The sequence below is a fragment of the Capricornis sumatraensis genome, chromosome 19 (assembly GCF_032405125.1).
Source record: "Capricornis sumatraensis isolate serow.1 chromosome 19, serow.2, whole genome shotgun sequence".
NCBI classification, from domain to species: Eukaryota; Metazoa; Chordata; class Mammalia; order Artiodactyla; family Bovidae; genus Capricornis; species Capricornis sumatraensis.
The window spans coordinates 26,329,705-26,347,612 of NC_091087.1; the positions used below are offsets into that span (position 1 = coordinate 26,329,705).

At 46.4% G+C, this 17,908-nt stretch overlaps 1 protein-coding gene across 1 annotated transcript in view; it reads left to right on the top strand.

Annotated features, from left to right (window-relative positions):
- Positions 1-17,908, top strand: part of ABHD2 (abhydrolase domain containing 2, acylglycerol lipase) — a 108,301-nt gene that overhangs the window by 74,496 nt on the left and 15,897 nt on the right. The window contains exon 6 of the mRNA XM_068991145.1: positions 15,290-15,473. Coding sequence (XP_068847246.1) covers positions 15,290-15,473 — 184 coding nt within the window. The remainder of the gene's footprint in view (positions 1-15,289; positions 15,474-17,908) is intronic.

Here is a 17,908-nt window from a genome sequence, read left to right on the forward strand (position 1 = left end):
GATGGCTGCATCACTGACTCAAGGAACGTGAGCAAACTCTGGGAGATAGTGAAGGGCAGGGAAGCCTGGCCTGCTGCAGTTCATGGGGTCACAGCATTGGACACGACTTAGCAACTGAACAACAGGCACATGGGGAATAGTGAGTAAGTGGGAGACAGGTTTGGGTCCAAAAGATAGAAACAGAATCTAACAAAAATGAAAACAGTGGGGAATGATGATAAGGTCTGGGACTTCCCTGGTGGTCCAGTGGTTAATACTTCACCTTTCAATGCAGGGGTGCAGTTTCAGTCCCTGGTCACGGAACCAAGATCCTACATGCCTTGCAGCCAAAAAGCCAAAACATAAAACAGAAACAATATTATAACAAATTCAATAAAGACTTTAAAACTGGACCACATCCAAAAAAAAAAATCTTAAAAAAAAATAAGATCTTGTACTTGAATATACAAATTCAACTTCATGAGTAAAGAATGGGGATGTATGGCTTGCTTGGCCATAGGATCTGGGATGGGAGCATGAAGTGCTAAAAGCATGAAGTGCCAAGAAGACAAGAAATACCGCGAGAACGCTGATCACGTGCCCAACACAGGGAACCATCCATTTCCCTTGGACAGAATCCCTCCCACTTCTGCAGCAGCCCTTGAGGCGGCTAGTAAGACTGTGATGGAAAGACTGAAGCCCAGAGAGGCTAGGTAATTCAGGCAGAGAGAGAGAGGCAGTAAGTAAAACAGGCAAGATAAGAGCCTGGATCTGGCCGCCCCAGCCTCCAGAATCCTCGGAGGAGAGCTGGGTGTGTGTGGTCCAGGCCCCTGCCCCACAGCGTGCTGAGCCACAGGGACAGGAGATTAGCTTAGGGGCATTCACACCCATATCCGGAAGTCTAGTGGTTAAAGGAGAAGAGAAGAGATGCTCAGTGTGGGATGTGGTCACAGAGCGGCCACCCCGGCCCTGCCACTGGCTGGCCATGTGTCCTTGAGTTTGCTTAACCTCAACTCCAGGTTCTTCACCGGCAAAGTGAAGATTACAATTTTACAATTAAATGTGGGTTACCAAGGACTTAGCCGGCAATTGAGTGCATAACATACAGTAACCGCTTATTAAATGTTCGACTTACTCAGATACTTGAAGATCCATTAATGCTAGTGAGAGATTAGCAGTGCTCTGTGTGGCCTAGATAAATAAGTTCTCCAGGGGCAGATGGGAGTATCAATAATAATTACAGTACAGTATGATGAGTAAACCACTAGAGAGGGTCTGGTGGGCACACCACCACAGTGTGGGGAAACCAGCCTCTTTTTCTGTAGGCAAGGAGTCATTCGTGGAAGGAAGTGTTCTCCCAGAAAAAGCATTTGAACTGGCTCCTCAAAGTGAGGATGGGGGATTTCCCTGGTGGTCCAGTGGTTAAGACTCCATGCTCCCAATGCAGGGGGCCCAGTTTCAGTCCCTGGTCAGGGAGCTAGATCCCACGTTCGGCCACTAAAGATGTGGCACAGCCAAATAAATAAATATTTTTAAAAAATGGTGAGGATGGTTGCAGCTCATAGAGGGAAGAGCTGTAGGGGAAACAGTAGTACCGCTGCTTTTACAAGCATTTCACACCTAGGGTGGCCATCAAAAAGGAAGAGCCATGGGATTAGAGTGCCTAACATACAGTTAACAGCATGTGCCTAACATACAGTAACTCTACGCGACCGCATGGACTGTAGTCCACCAGGCTCTGTTCGTGGAATTCTCTAGGCAAGAATCCTGGAGGAGGGTTTTGCCATTCCCCTCTCTAGGGGATCTTCCCAACCCAGGAATCAAACCAGTAGTAGTACAGCTGCTACTGGTACAGCTGCTTTTAAGAGCATGACACACCTAGGCGGGCCATCAGAAAGGAAGAGCCATGGGATTAGATGAGTCCTTGTAGGGCCAACTCAGCCCCCACATTTTTCATAAAAATTCAACTGTTTCCTTCTCTGCTGTTGTCACTGTTTGCTTCGTCAGAATTTTAGAAGTAAATTCCTGTAGTGTATTGTATCTTAGTGGTATTTCAGAAAGGCAGGTGACCTAGAAGACATGGGCGATTTTTCTAGCTGTGTCATTTAGTTCTTTTGTTCATCGGTACATCTTTGACCTGTTCAGATGCATTGTTTAACCATCAGTTAATAAGGTCAAACAAATGTGACCTTAGGTCAAAAATCAAGAACCCCAGTGCTTTGTTGAAATCCAAACAGAAACATCTTTGGTGGCTTTGAGAAACCATTAGTGCTTCCATAGGCGCTGTTCATTCCGGGAGACAGTGGAGGACAGGAGGCCTGGCGTGCTGCACTCCATGGGGTGGCAAAGTGTCAGACACGCTTAGCGACTGAACGACAAAGTGCTATTGATACGACTTTAGCTTTTCTCTGGTGGCTCAGATGGTAAAGAATCTGCCTGCAGTGGAGGAGATCCAGGTTTGATCCCTGGGTCGGAAAGATCCCTTAGAGAAGGGAATGGCAAGACTCTTCTCCAGTATTCTTGCCTAGAGAATTCCTGAACAGAGCCTGGCTGACTACAGTCCATGCGGTCGCATAGAGTGGGACAGGAATAAGCAGGGAGTCTTAACCACTGGACCACCAGGAAAATCCCTCTACACCTAATATTATTCATTTTTAATTACTGTTGCTCTGTGATATCACTTAATTTCTGATAAGATTCACCCTGACTCATCACTTCAGTGTGTGCTTTAGACTTTCCTGCTTGTTTATTAATTTTTTTTTCCATTGAACTTTAGAATTATTTTGTCAAGTTCTGTGTTGAATTTCTGTTCCAGTCCAGATGGACGAGATTATGCTTGGAAACAACCCCCAAATCTCAGTGGTTTAAAAACAAAGATTTATTTCCTCCTCAGACAACAAATCCATCCTGGGCTGGCTGAGGGGTCCTGTGTCCCGTCCGCGTCCTCACTCAATGGCCCAGGTTCACCGAGCAGCTTCCAGCCCAAGCGACACCCAAAGCACACCACGTGGGCAAGCCTGACTTCGCATGGTGGGGGAGGTGCATTCCCCCCAGAGAGGGAAAGTAGATTTTGATGAATTCTAGCATACCGTATTACAATTTTTTTTAAAGGCTTTTTGATATGGACCACATTTTTAAGTCTTTTTGAATTTGTTACAATATCGCTTCTGTTTTCTGTTTGGTTTTTTTTTTTGGCCATGAGGCACGTGGGATCCCAGCTCCCCGACCAGGGATCGAACGCATACCCCCTGCACTGCAAGCATGGAGTCTTAACCACTGGACCCCCAGGGAAGCCCCTGTATCACAGTTTTGGAATAGGAATTTTATTGTATAAATTAACAAGTTTGTTGTCATAGTACTTTCTCTTCCAGGCATGTGGGACTTCCCTTGAAGTCTTTCTTTATTTTTCCCATGAAGAACTTCTGGCTCTTAGTGTAGGTCCATGGTTATCTAGATTAGAATTCCCCTGGGGAACTTCTAAAAGATACCAACACCAGGGGCCAGGCCCCAAGAATGCAAGGCCGCCCAGGGTGGAGAGCCATAGATGTAGCTCTTTCACATTGCTTGTTTCCTGTTCAGCTTTTCCTTTCAACATTTTATTATACAGTTGTTCAAACTATAGAAAAGTAGAGAGCATAGTAAGATGAACTCAGGATAAACCCATCACTCAATCTCAACAATTTCTTAGCTTTGGGCCAATCTTATTCCATCTGTTAACCACCCCTTCCTGTGTCCCCCTTCAAAGATTATTTTGGAGCAAATCCCAGGCAGCCTATCACATCATCTATGACTGTTTCAGTGTGTGATGCTAAGGCTCACGCACTCTTTGTTTTAATCTGCTAGGGCTACCAAAACAAAACACCACCGTCCGGTGGCTTAACTACAGAAACGTACTTTCCCGTGGTTCTGAAGGTAGAAGTCCAAGTTCAAGCTGTGGGCAGGTTTGCCAAGGCCTCTCTCCTTGGTTTAGAGATGGCTCTCTCTCTCTCTGTGTGTCCAAATCTCTGTCTGCATCCTAACCTCTTCTTATCAGGATACCAGTCAGATCGAGCTGGGCTTCCCAAGTGGCGCTAGTGGTGAAGAATCCGCCTGCTAGTGCAGGAGACGCAAGAGACTCTGGTTTGATCCCTGTGTCAGGAAGATCCGCTGGAGGGGGAAATAGCAACCCACTCTAGTATTCTTGCCTGGAAAATTCGATGGACAGAGGGGCCTGGCAAGCTACAGTCCGTGGGGTCACAGAGAGACAGACACGACTGAGCAACTGAACCACTGCCACCACCGTGTTGGGCTAGGGCTAACCCAAAAGACCCCAGTTTTACTTGACTACCTCTGTCTAGAAGCTCTGTCTCCAAACAGAAACATTCTGAGGTCCTGGGGCCTAGGACTTCTATATAGGAATTTGGGGGGGACGCAAATCAGTCCATGCCATAAACGTAAACCACCATCACACCTGAAACAGTATCCTTCACAGCCGTTCAGTTTCCCCAGCTGATGTCTTTGTTTTTGTTTTTCCTTTTTAATTATAATTTTGCTCAGTTCAGGATCGGAATCGGGTCCCATACACTGCAGCAGGCTGAAAGGTTCCTTAAACCTCTTTCAAATCTCCTTCCCTCCACTTGTATTTGGCTTCCACTCACGTCAGCCTCCTCCGTGTGGGGTGACTGGATGTGATGTGAAGGAGGCGCCTGATCTCTGAGACATGCCACAGCCCACCCAGAACATATACGGGCACCGGGCACTGGCCCAAGGGCCCCGCTGACCTCAGGCTGCCCATGTCCTGTGCGGAAGGCCCTTCCCTAGCCCTCGCCGGGTTGCTCCTTGTCATTCAGGCCTCCACCTAGATGGCACCTTCCTGGAGAGCCCTTCCGAGACTGCCCTCGACCCACCGTTCTCATCTAACCCCCCTGTTCACGTCTGCCAAGGCCCTTATGATTTGGTGAGACCGTGTACTTGTCTGCCTGTTTGTTTCCTGTCTCTCCGTCCCCCGTCCCCCTCCACAAGCACCAGAGGTCTTTGTTCTCCTGCTGTGGCTCCCCGGTGCCTCTGCCTGGCCCCTAGAAAGTGCTCACTAGGTCCGTATCGCCTGGGTGAGGGCTGAGGGGTGGAATGTGAAATGACAGTTTTTCTGGATGGAAGGTGAGGTGCAGATGGGCACGTCTCAAACAGGTGTGTCTTGTGGTTGTGTGACCTGCCCTTGTGCAAACCATGTCACTCTGGAGCAGATGGCAGGCCCTCCTGTCACGGAGATCCCCTTCTGGCCTTTCGAAATTGTGAGTTCAGCCAGAGACAAACTAAAGAGGGCATTAACAATAAGCCCTTCTTTTTTTCCTGTGTCCCACCCACCTCAGATCTCTCTGAGAAAATTGCAAAAAGCCTTTTCCTGCTTACCTACCAACTTTGTTCGAAACCACATAAGCACTATTCCCTTGTTATTGGGCATCCTTGCTGATGTGATTAGAAATTGTTGGCCCTAGATCTCTCTAACAGAATTTCCTAAATGGATAACCGTATGTTCTTGTGACTTAGAATCACAGGAATCCTTCCTGCTGCCTTTGAAAACATAAATTCATTAAAGGAAAATCCCTCATGAAGCAGTTATCATTTATCTCTCATTAACAGTGCCAGGCACGCGCTGAGCATCCACGGGTGCTACTTCCCTTGATCTTCCTGACGCCTTGGAGGTTGGCATTAGTTTCCCCACGTGCCAGGCTAAAGGAGGTTAAGTACCTTCCCTGGGGTCACACAAGCAGAAAGTGGCAGGACCCGCCTTCAAACTGTGTGGTTCTTAACCTCAGCTCAGTGCCACCTCTGTCATAGTGTTCATTTCCTATTTGAGACGCTGCTTATTAGAGTGAGGGGCTTCCCAGGTGGCTCAGACGGTAAAGAGTCTGCCTGCAATTCAGGAGACAGGGAACTCTACTCAGTACTCTGCAATGACCTATATGTGAACAGAATCTAAAAAGGAGTGGATATATGTGTATATATATAACTCATTCACCTTGCTGTGCAGCAGAAACTAACACAGCATGGTAAATCAATGATACTCCAATAAAAATTTAAAAAACAAAGTTGAGTGACTTGCTCCAGGTCACAAAACTGGTGAATGGGTGACCCAAGATTCCCACTCAAGCTGTCTAGTCCTGGAGTCCATGCCTTTTTTTTTTTAAGCTTTATGCTTCATTATGTGTTTGGTTTTTTAAAATATTTTTTGTTTGTTTGTTACAACATTGCTTCTGTTTTATGTTTTGATTTTTTGGCCACAAGGCATGTGGGATCTTAGTTCCCCAACCAGGAAACCTGCACCCCCTGAACTGAACATTGAAAGGCAAAGTCTTAACTACAGGACGGCCAGGGAAGTCCCTTGGAGTTCATGCTTTTGAACAACAGGCTAAACAGCCTTTCTTTAAAAAAAAAAAAATTGTTTATATATTTCATTTTTGGCTGTGTCAGGTCTTAGCTGTGGCACATGGACTCTTCCTTGCAGCCTGCGGGCTTCTCTCTAGTTGTGGCGCTCAGATTCCTGAGTGAGAGGCCTCAGTTGCTCCATGGCGTGTGGGATCTAAGTTCCCCAACCAGGGATCGAACCTGCGTTCCCTGCATTGGAAGGCGGATTCTTAACCACTGGACCACTGGACCACCAGGGAATTCCCCACACAGCCTTTCTGTGTAAGGAACTACATCCTGCCGATACTTCTAAGGAGTAAGGAAATAGTTCCAGTCGGATGTATTTTAGATTTAAAGCAAAAGAACAGCGAGAGCTTCTCGGAGTCACAGAAATAGGCCTGGTGGGTTTGAGCTCCATTTTTTTTTTTTAATCTCACATCCTACAGACATTTCATGAGGCCAGACCCCGAGATGAGAATACAGATGGTAGTCTAAGCCCCCTGCTTTCCTGAAGCTCCCCGTCTAGTGAGTAACAGCTCAGCGTCGAGGGAAGAGGTTGGGAGACAGTCCCAGTCGGGCTGCACTTGCTGGCTGGGCTTTTCCAAAAAGAACATTTACCAAACCGCACACTTTTTAAGGATGGGAGCCAGACTTCTGTGTTTAATTTTCATGCTGTGTTAATCTCCCGCACCTAGTGGATCACTCAGAGATGCTCAGGAGAGGCCTGCGGAAGAAGGCAGTGTTTCAGAGTCTGCATTCCCCAGTTGCAGAGGCCAGCAGTAATATAAAGGCACACAGCGTGGGGTCCAGCAAATACCACTACATGGCCATGTTACTGCCTTTTTCCGCCTTTCACTCTAAGTTTGTGTGTTCTGTGAGCCCTCGTAGAGGAGAAAAGGTGGAAGTTCACTGGAACCTTTAAAAGGCCTAGCCTCTAGGTCAGCTGACCGCCTGTGAATGCTCACAAGGGCCAATTTGAGAAGCTGTGCTTACGGAGCATAAATTTCTGTTTTGAATTTGGCCTGAATTCTGACTCTTTCTACATGTGGGGATGGCAAGGCCCCAGTGGTTATTTTGAAGCATGCAGTGCTTGCTTTCTCCAGTGGCGTAAACTTCAGAATTGGCTCCTTGCCCAATCTGGTGGGCCAGGGCTGGGGATGGGGGGTGGAGGGGGTGGTGGTGGATGAGGGAGTCACACACCTCCATGTTACTGGCTTGTTCTGTAGTACATGCAGTGCGTGCTTGCTAGGTCACTTCAGTCATGTCCAACTCTTTGTGACCCTATGGACGAGAGCCTGCCAGGCTCTCTGTCCATGGGATTCTCAGGCAAGAATACTGAAGTGGGTTGCCGTTTCCTCTTCCAGGGGATCTTCCCACCTTGGGGATTGAACCCGAGTCTCTTGTGTCTCCTGCATTGGCAGGTGGGTTCTTTATCACTAACTCCACCTGGGAAGCCCCAATTGTAGAGTATGTTTATTTAGCTATATTTTAACTTTCTAAAATTTATTTTCATTCTTTAAAAATAATTCCTCATCCCTTGCCTCAGAATAGTTCATAGATTTTTTTTTTTTTTAACCAGCAGAATTTCCCTTTTGAAGAATTAAATTCAGTGACATTATCTGATCTGACCAAAGACAAAATGTGAGGCCATTAGGATGAGTAGTAGAATCCACAGGGGTAAAATTTATCAATCTTTTAAATTTCTTATTTAAATAGGACTGGATCAGACTGGGTTCATAACCCTATCATCTGAATGAGATCAGTGATTAACACTTGAAAATCAAGGAACACCTAGAAGTCGTGAATATTTTTTGAAGTGTGTTTATCATACAGAGCCTAGTCTTTCATTGGAACACAGCAGTCGTGGACATGTGGGGTTGCTCTTTATTGACTCAACTAGTTTTCTAACCTGGACAGTGTTTGGAATATAAGTAATTTTGTCAGCGACACTGCAAGGGACCAGTAAATTCAGGAGGTATTCTGCTCCATCCTTCTGTCATTGGCTGAAGGCCGTATCCCAATAGTCCAGTGTTCACATTCAGAGCAGAGTACAGCTGGATCAAGTCCACCAGCCAAGGAAACAAACTGAAAACCAAAATGATCCAGTTGTGGTTATTCTGACCTCCATTTCTAAGACTGACCCTGGAAATGTTATGACCAGAAAGTTAAGAGCCAAGCAACAAAGGATCCATGAGTTTGATCTTGATTAGAGAAAAAAAAAAAAAGGGGATTTTTTTTTAAAACAGTCTTTTCTATATCGTATGAAGAGAATCAAAATAATAACCCTCATAAGGTGACCAAGTCTCTTACAATCATGAACCTCCTAAGAACTTATGACCAAACACCGACCTAGGACATTTTGGCGTTGAAAATGGTCTCAAACTATTTACATTGCCTTTTCCTGTGAGTTTTAACAGTGAAGTGGGCTCTTCCCTTATTTCTAAACACTTGGCTTTCTTGCATTAGCATCAAGGTGAGCAGAGGTGGCTAAAATCACAGCATCATTTTTTATTGCTCGGAGAAGGAGCTCATTAATGTCCATTTGGGTTTAATACTGGAATTGTTTTTGTACTTAAAACTATCTTTTGTAATCTCAATGTAAGATCAGAAAGCTGTGCCTTACTTAGAGTACAGTATTTCCATCTTAGAAGGGAGGGAGGCCCTGTACCTCGGGCGACCGTATAATTTAGCATCCCAACTGGGTCATTTTTGAGAGTGAAAGAGAACTTTCCTCATAACTGCATCAGAATAACAGACAAACTCTGAGGTCTCTCTCAGGCAAACCCTGCTATACAGCAAGCTGTAGAGATCACCCATGATCCAATGCACCTTGCCACCAAGACTTGCAGATCAGTGATTTCCTGTTATATTTTTAAATTGTTATTGATTTATCTATTCATTCTTGACTGTGCTAGGTCTTTGTTACTGCACTCAGGCTTTCTCTTGTTGCAGTGAGCAGGGGCTACTCTTCATTGTGGTACAAGGGCTTAGTTGTCCTGGGGCATGTGGGATTTTACCGAACCAGGGATTGAACCCATGTCCCCTGCATTGGCAGGCGAACTCTTAACCACTGGACCAGCAGAGGAGCCTGCAGATAGTGATTTTTAAGAAACTTCTACTTTTCCATAAGTTCCTCCTACCTGCCGTTTCAATTGCTGCAGACTGTTCTCAATCGTATTCATCATTCCAGATGATAACCCAGAGCTGTTTTGCCTGTGGTACAGTTGTGTATAATAATTGCAGGAGGATGCCATGGGGTGGCGGGGTGAAGAGAGACAGAGGATGAGGAAGCGAAGGCAGTGAATATGCAGAAAGTCAAGCATCTCAGTAAAACATCTGACAAGACCATCTGCTGAGAGGACTCGAGCATCAGGAGAGCTCCCAGGGAGGGGCCAGAGTTTGGGATGTGTTCGGGGGCTTCCCATTTGCACTTTCAGGATGAGATCTAAATATTTAACCTTCAGCTGGAAGAGGGCCGTATTCAGCACCCTGTACCCAAGGAAACAAAGCCAAGAGCATTCATGCGCGAAAATCTTTGTTTCAGAGATAAAGACAAGGCCAGTTAACATGGTGGGCCAAAAGGGCTCTCGCTTTATTTCTACAGCTGTTTTCTTCTCCGGCTGACTCAACTTGGCAGTAGCTTGCCCACAACTCAAAGAAATGACTCACACACCTTCACTAGGAAAATGCTAGGGACTGCGAGGCTCCTAGCTGCCTGCCAGCAGGGCCGTGTTGCTGGTTAACCAGATCATACTCGGGGGTTAAATTTAGGGGGAAGGATATTTAGGTTCTTTTTCCCCCGATCCCCCGTACAGTCACACCAGGTGTTATTGTGTGCTCTCATTCCAAATGATTCAGACTTCCTCCTTACCCAGTTCACATTGTGGCACACCCACTACGTGCCTAGCATGGAGTTCACAGATGACTCAACGTCTCCATCCACAAAGAACACCAAGTCTGGTTCTTGTATTCCAGCCTACTGAGTCATGTCCGTCCATTTTGGGGGAATATGGCTTCGAAATAGTAGCATTCAGACTGTCTTAGCCTTGTCTCTGTTTAGGGGTGGGAGGTATAAGAAAAGGGTCTTTCCTGTCCTCCACAGTTGGCCTTTCAAAGATGGGCCTGTGGGACTCATCTCTCTAAGGCCAGGGTGGTAGTGGTAATGGTAGTCACTCAGTTGTGTCTGACTCTGTGACCCCCACAGACTGTAGCCCGCCAGGATCTTCTGTCCATGGGGTTCTCCAGGCAAGAATTCTGAAGTGGCCATGCCCTCCTCCAGGGGATCTTCCTAACCCAGAGATCGAACCTGGGTTTCCTGCATTGCACGCAGATTCTTTACAATTGAGCTACAGGGAAGTCCTAAGGCCAGAGTAGTGTCTCATATTTCACTGTGTCTTAAAATTGCAGCAAGATTAGAGACCTCAATCTTGTTATTGGTGCTAATCCCTTAAGGATTAAATATGTAGAACCGCATTAAAATCTTCCTAGTATCAAAAAACAGATTGCTGCTCTTAACACCAGGTTGGCCAAAAAGTTCGATCAAGTTTTTCCATAAGCTGTTACAGAAAAACCCAAACGAATTTTCCAGCCAGTCCAGTAAACGCACCCAGGAAGGGGTTCCCAGACACTGAGGAACTGAGGGTGTTTGGTAACTGACATCGGGTGGAGATCTTGGGAGGACCTAGTGTCTACCCAAACGCTGATCCTGGAGGTGGGCAGACACCGTGCCTTTGCCTTTCCCCTGCCTGGGAGAGAGAGCAGCCCTGCACAAACACCCAGCAGCTTGTCCAGGATTACGCAGGCCTGGCCTTTTATCCACATCAGAAGTGCTTGGATTAAATGAACTCGCAGCTCCTAAATGGAGAAGGCAATGGCAACCCACTCCAGTACTCTTGCCTGGAAAATCCCACGGATGGAGGAGCCTGGTAGGCTGCAGTCCGTGGGGTCGCGAAGAGTCGGACACGACTGAGCGACTTCACTTTCATGCATTGGAGAAGGAAATGGCAACCCCCTCCAGTGTTCTTGCCAGGAGAATCCCAGGGACGGGGGAGCCTGGTGGGCTGCCGTCTCTGGGGTCGCACAGAGTCGGACACGACTGAAGCGACTTAGCAGCAGCAGCAGCAGCTCCTAAAGCACCTACACAATTAGCTGTAACTGCTCCTCAGAATCTGTCTGCTGATGCAGGACACTTGGGTTTGATCCCTGGGCCTGGAAGATCCCCTGGAGGAGGAAATGGCAACCCACTCCAGTATTCTTGCCTGGGAAATGCCATGGACAGAGAAGCCTGGCAGGCTACAATCTATGGGGTCATAAAACAGTCGGACACAACTGAGCGACTAAACAACAGTATTTCATTCAGCATAACGTCCTCAAGGTTTGTCTTTGTCACAACATGTGTCATGATTTCCTTGCTTTTTTAAAAAAAATTTTTATTTTTACTTTATTTTGCTTTACAATACTGTATTGGTTTTGCCATAGATTGACATGAATCAGCCACGAGTGTACATGAGTTCCCAATCCTGAACCCCCCTCCCACCTCCCACCCCATATCATCTCTCTGGATCATCCCCGTGCATTCCTTGCTTTTTAAGACTGAATAATCTTCCACCAAATACATGTATAACATCTGGTTTATTCATTCATCTGTTGATGGACACTTTTGTTGCTTCCACCTTTTGGCGGTTGTGAATAAATCTGTCATGAACATGGGTGTCCTTAAATGATATTTCAAAAAGAAAAAAGAATTAACAGAATACCCTGTCTAAGCCCTTTACCTATATCATCTTACTTAGTCCTGACTTCACCAGCTTCTCTAGGGGCCACCAGCTGGTATCATCCCTCCTGGGCACACTGGGCCCAAGTGCCCTCTCCATTCAGAAGTCTCCTCTGTGTTTCTGAATGGGTCTGCCTCCCTTGACAGCTGTCCCCACGTCACCAAGAACATTTTACCCTGATCCCACAGAACATGTTGGCCGTTCCTCTGGACTGAAGTTTGTCTTTCCTTCTCCCCGCTGGCAAGGCGATCCTGTAAATAACATCTACTTGGTACTTTTCTTAACACCATGAATCATTGTACACGTGGGCATAGCATCCTGTTTTGTAGCCTAAGACACTGATCCCTAAGAGTATTGCTCTTGCTTTTGTTTTCCTCTGTGTGCGAACCGAGGTGCTCATGCACACCTTGAATGTATGTTTTGATTTCAGTGAGTATGGGAGGGGCTTCTCAGCGCCCACCTCTGAAGGAGCATGGCACGTGCGTTTGGTAAATTGTCCCTTCCCTCATGGGCGCTACTTATGCTGTGTTTCCTCATACTGAGGGGCCTCTGGGAGCTTCTCTTGTTGTTCAGTTGCTAAGTCATGTTCGACTCTTTGCAGCCCCATGAACTGCAGCACGCCAGGCTTCCCTGTCCTTCACTATCTTCCTGGAGTTTGCTCAAACTCATGTCCATTGAATCTATGATGCCATCCAACCATCTCATCCTCTGTCGCCCCCTTCTCCTCTTGCTCTCCATCTTTCCCAGCATCAGGGTCTTTTCCAATGACTCAGCTCTTTGCATCAGGTATGCAAAGTATTAGAGTTTCAGCTTCAGCATCAGTCCTTCCAGTGAATATTCAGGGCTGATTTCATCTAGGATTGACTGGTTTGATCTCCTTGTTGTCCAAGCGACTCTCAAGAGTCTCCTCCAGCACCACAGTTCAAAAACATCAATTCTTTGGCACTCGGGCTTCTCTGCAAGTAGCCAAAGAGAAGTCTGGCTTCTCTGTCTACACACACACCCGAAAAACCTGCCGTCCCTAAGCATCGTCAGGGAACTGGTTCCAGGACCCTCTTGGACACCAAAATCCACGGATGCTCAAGCTCCTTATATAAAATGGCATAGTATTTGCATAAAACCTAGGCACATCCTCCTGTGTACTTTAAAACAGTGGTTCCCAACCTTTTTGTCACTAGGGACTGGTTTCCAGGAGTTGGTGATGGACAAGGAGGCCTGGCGTGCTGCGATTCATGGAGTTGCAAAGAGTCGGACATGACTGAGCAACTGAACTGAACTGAGGCCTCCCTGTCCATCACCATATCCTGGAGTTCACTCAAACTCATCCTCTGTCGTCCCCTTCTCCTCCTGCCCCCAATCCCTCCCAGCATCAGGGTCTTTTCCAATGAGTCAACTCTTCGCATGAGGTGGCCAAAGTACTGGAGTTTCAGCTTTAGCATCATTCTTTCCAAAGAACACCCAGGACTGATCTCCTTTAGAATGGACTGGTTGGATCTCCTTGCAGTCCAAGGGACTCTCAAGAGTCTTCTCCAACACCACAGTTCAAAAGCATCAATTCTTCGGCGCTCAGCTTTCTTCACAGCCCAACTCTCACATCCATACTGGAAAAACCATAGCCTTGACTAGACGGACCTTTGTTGGCAAAGTAATATCTCTGCTTTTGAATATGCTATCTAGGTTGGTCATAACTTTTCTTCCAAGGAGTAAGGGTCTTTTAATCTCATGGCTGCAGTCACCATCTGCAGTGATTTTGGAGCCCAAAAATATAAAGTCTGACACTGTTTCCACTGTTTCCCCATCTATTTCCCATGAAGTGATGGGACCAGATGCCATGATCTTCGTTTTCTGAATGTTGAGCTTTAAGCCAACTTTTTCACTCTCCTCTTTCACTTTCATCAAGAGGCTTTTTAGTTCCTCTTCACTTTCTGCCGTCAGGGTGGTGTCATCTGCATATCTGAGGTTATTGATATTTCTCCTGGCAATCTTGATTCCAGCTTGTGTTTCTTCCAGTCCAGCGTTTCTCATGATGTACTCTGCATAGAAGTTAAATAAGCAGGGTGACAATATACAGCCTTGACATACTCCTTTTCCTGTTTGGAACCAGTCTGTTGTTCCATGTCCAGTTCTAACTGCTGCTTCCTGACCTGCATATAGGTTTCTCAAGAGGCAGGTCAGGTGGTCTGGTATTCCCATCTCTTTCAGAATTTTCCACAGTTTATTGTGATCACACAGTCAAAGGCTTTGGCATATTCAGTAGAGCAGAAATAGATGTTTATTTTTGGAACTCTCTTGCTTTTTCGATGATCCAGTGGATGTTGGCAATTTGATCTCTGGTTCCTCTGCCTTATCTAAATGCAGCTTGAACATCAGGGAGTTCACGGTTCACGTATTGCTGAAGCCTGGCTTGGAAAATTTTGAGCATTACTTTACTAGCATGTGAGATGAGTGCAATTGTGCGGTAGTTTGAGCATTCTTTGGCATTGCCTTTCTTTGGGACTGGAATGAAAACTGACCTTTTCCAGTCCTGTGGCCACTGTTGAGTTTTCCAAATTTGCTGGCATATTGAGTGCAGCACTTTCACAGCATCATCTTTCAGGATTTGAAATAGGTCAACTGGAATTCCATCACCTCCACTAGCTTTGTTCGTAGTGATGCTTTCTAAGGCCCACTTGACTTCACATTCCAGGATGTCTGGCTCTAGGTGAGTGATCACACCATCACGATTATCTGGGTCATGAAGATCTTTTTTGTACAGTTCTTCTGTGTATTCTTGCCACCTCTTCTTAATATCTTCTGTTAGGTCCATACCATTTCTTTCCTTGATCGAGCCCATCTTTGCATGAAATGTTCCCTTGGTATCTCTTATAATACCTGATAATACCATGTAAATGCTATGCTTACATATGGCCAATTTAAGTTTTGCTTTTTAGAACTCTGGCATTTTTTTCCCCAATATTTTCGATCTGTGTTTGGTTGAATCTGCAGGTGTAGAACCCACAAATACAGAGGATGGGCTGTATACTTACATTTCTGTCTGTCTGTCTCTCTCTCTTAATGCCTTGTCACCCACTTAAGTAACCCTCCCAGCTCACATTTTCTCCAAACTTTATTGCGTCTGAAATAACCAAGTCCTCTTCCCTCTCTGTCCACAGGCTGCACCTGGGAATTTGGAGCCATGGTAAACTACATCAAGAAGACATATCCCCTAACCCAGCTGGTGGTCGTGGGCTTCAGCTTGGGCGGTAACATCGTGTGTAAATACTTGGGGGAGACCCAGGCCAACCAAGAAAAGGTTCTGTGCTGCGTCAGCGTGTGCCAGGGCTACAGTGCACTGAGGTGAGTGATCCTGGCCACGTGTTCCCACCTCCTCCTGCCACTGGTCCTCCAGTTAGCTTTCATTCATTGAGATGTCCCCAGCACACCAGACTCTGGCCCGTGAAGACCTGGGGAAATGCTAGGGCAGACTAAGCAGAAGTTTCTGGGTCTTGGTTTCACCTTGCTTTGCTTCCACATCGTATACTGGAGCAGTCCTGTCAGACCCCTTCAGCCTGGGATATGCAGCTGTATTTGGGGGTCACATCTGTAACAGAGTAAGCCAAAGCTCCCTCCTCTAATAGCTGCTGTTTCCCTTTGGAGTCTCTGAGATGACTTACGTTCTTCATGTTCCAGGAGTTTTGTAGGACTGTGGGTTTATGCAAACACAGGAGACTTGGCAAACCAGAGTCTGAGAGCTGGACCACCTTATGACCCCAACCTCTCCTACGTGCCAAAGAGTTGAGTCTCAGATGGCATCTGGAAGGGATCTGTAGAAACTGTTTAATCCGTGCCCTCACAGTCAAATAGTCATCTCTCTCAGCATCGCAGGATCACACGAGATGACCTGCTGGGTAGGGGTTTACTTCTCCCCTTAGTCCCGACAGCAGAGCCCCGCAGGATGAGTCCTGGGGGACACTGTTGTCTGCTCTGACCTCCCCGCCCAGATCAGTGTTGTCCTCGATCACTGCAGAGTCACCACGCACACACATTCACACATACACACACACACATACACATACATACACATTCATGTACACACACCCATACACATACACACTCACAAACATGCACATTCATATATACACACCCACACACATACACTCACACACATACACACTCACATACACACACATCTCTCCACACTCTTTAAATGCGTTCATATATTTTCCTATACTCACTCTTCATGATAATGTCTTTTATATTATAAATGGTTCATGAAGAAATCTAAAATCACACACAAAAAAATAAAAAACAAACTCCCTGCCCCGATTGATTCAGTCTAATACCACAGTCCTTGTAGATAATCCTTACTTACTGCCTCATCTGTGTCTCTCGGTATCGTTTAAACCTATTTTGTCATTTTCTAATGGATAAGGGACTATTTCTAAAAATATCTATTACTGGAATTTGAAATCAACAAATCCAAAGGGCAAATGCTGGCTCAGAATTCAGCCTCTGCCCAAGCCTTAAAGCTTGGCCAAAATGGAGAATTTAAGTGTACCCCAAAATAGACAGGAAACACTGCCCTGCTGGAACGTTTGCTGAGTTCTGGGGGTGAGGCCTGGGTCCCAGTTATCCTCCCCTGCAGTATGGGGCTGATAATAGTTGGAACCTACCCTGTGGTGCCTTGGTGAGGGTCAAATGAGTTCATGAGAATGAACTACTTGGAACAGTACCAGGCACGTAGAAAGTTGTCAGTAACTACCAATTATCGCCATTATGCATTGTAAAATGAGAAGTGAGCTACATCAGTGGATCACAAAGACCAGTCTAGAGAACTAATCACTTGGAGGAGCATGATAAAAATAAATTCATTTTCTCAGGCCCCAGCCCTGGAGATCCTGATTCGTGAGTCTGGGGTATGGGGCCAGGAATCTGCTTTTGGACACATTTCACGGGTGACTCCTGAGGTGTTAGCCACGTTTAGCACTCGTTGGGCCCAGGGACCTTAGTGGTCTCTCCAACTCTATTGCAGGCTAGGTTAGTCTCCTCATCCTCCTGTTGGGAATCCTCCCTTTAAATTCCCCTCTACACTCTGGTTTGAACCGGGACATGTTCCTTTGTGTTGACTTGGCTAGAAATACCCAACTCCCGATTCTCAGCCATGATGTAACCAGAGTTACCCAAAGCCCCATCCTTGCCAGTAACTGGGATCTTAGAGCAATGAGCAGAGGGCCCGCCCCAGGATCCCGGGGAGACCAACTCTCGTCTGACTAGCGGTCCAGTTTTTGGCCAGGCTTCTAGTGTATGTAAAAATCAGAGTCCCTTCCTAAACCAAGCGTTGTCAAGTGACTAGAACACTGACTTCGTGTTCAGAGAGCACTGGGTTTGACAGGAAGGAGAGTGTAGGACAGCCTTGTTTTCCCCGTTTTTTAACGCGCAGAATCGTCAATTAACAGCCTTGTTTCATTTTACTGCAACAGCGCCATCTGCTGTTGGCCACGCACACGACTCGCACAATTGAGGATCCCAGGTGTGGGTTTAAGCTAGGAAGCTAATCAACATCTGTGAGGTGCTCTATGCACCTTGCAGACGTGGTCCACACCACTTCTCTTTGAGGCCTTAGAGATCTTCATATTCATAATCATTTTCACATCAGTCATCTGCAAAGAGGAGAGAAACAGGCAACTTTATCCTCTGGAGCAAAGAGATCCAGGCTAAGATCCTACACCCTACGCACAGGAAAACTGGAGGCAGATCAAAGAGACACGGTCGTCCTGTGTGTGCTGGGGCCG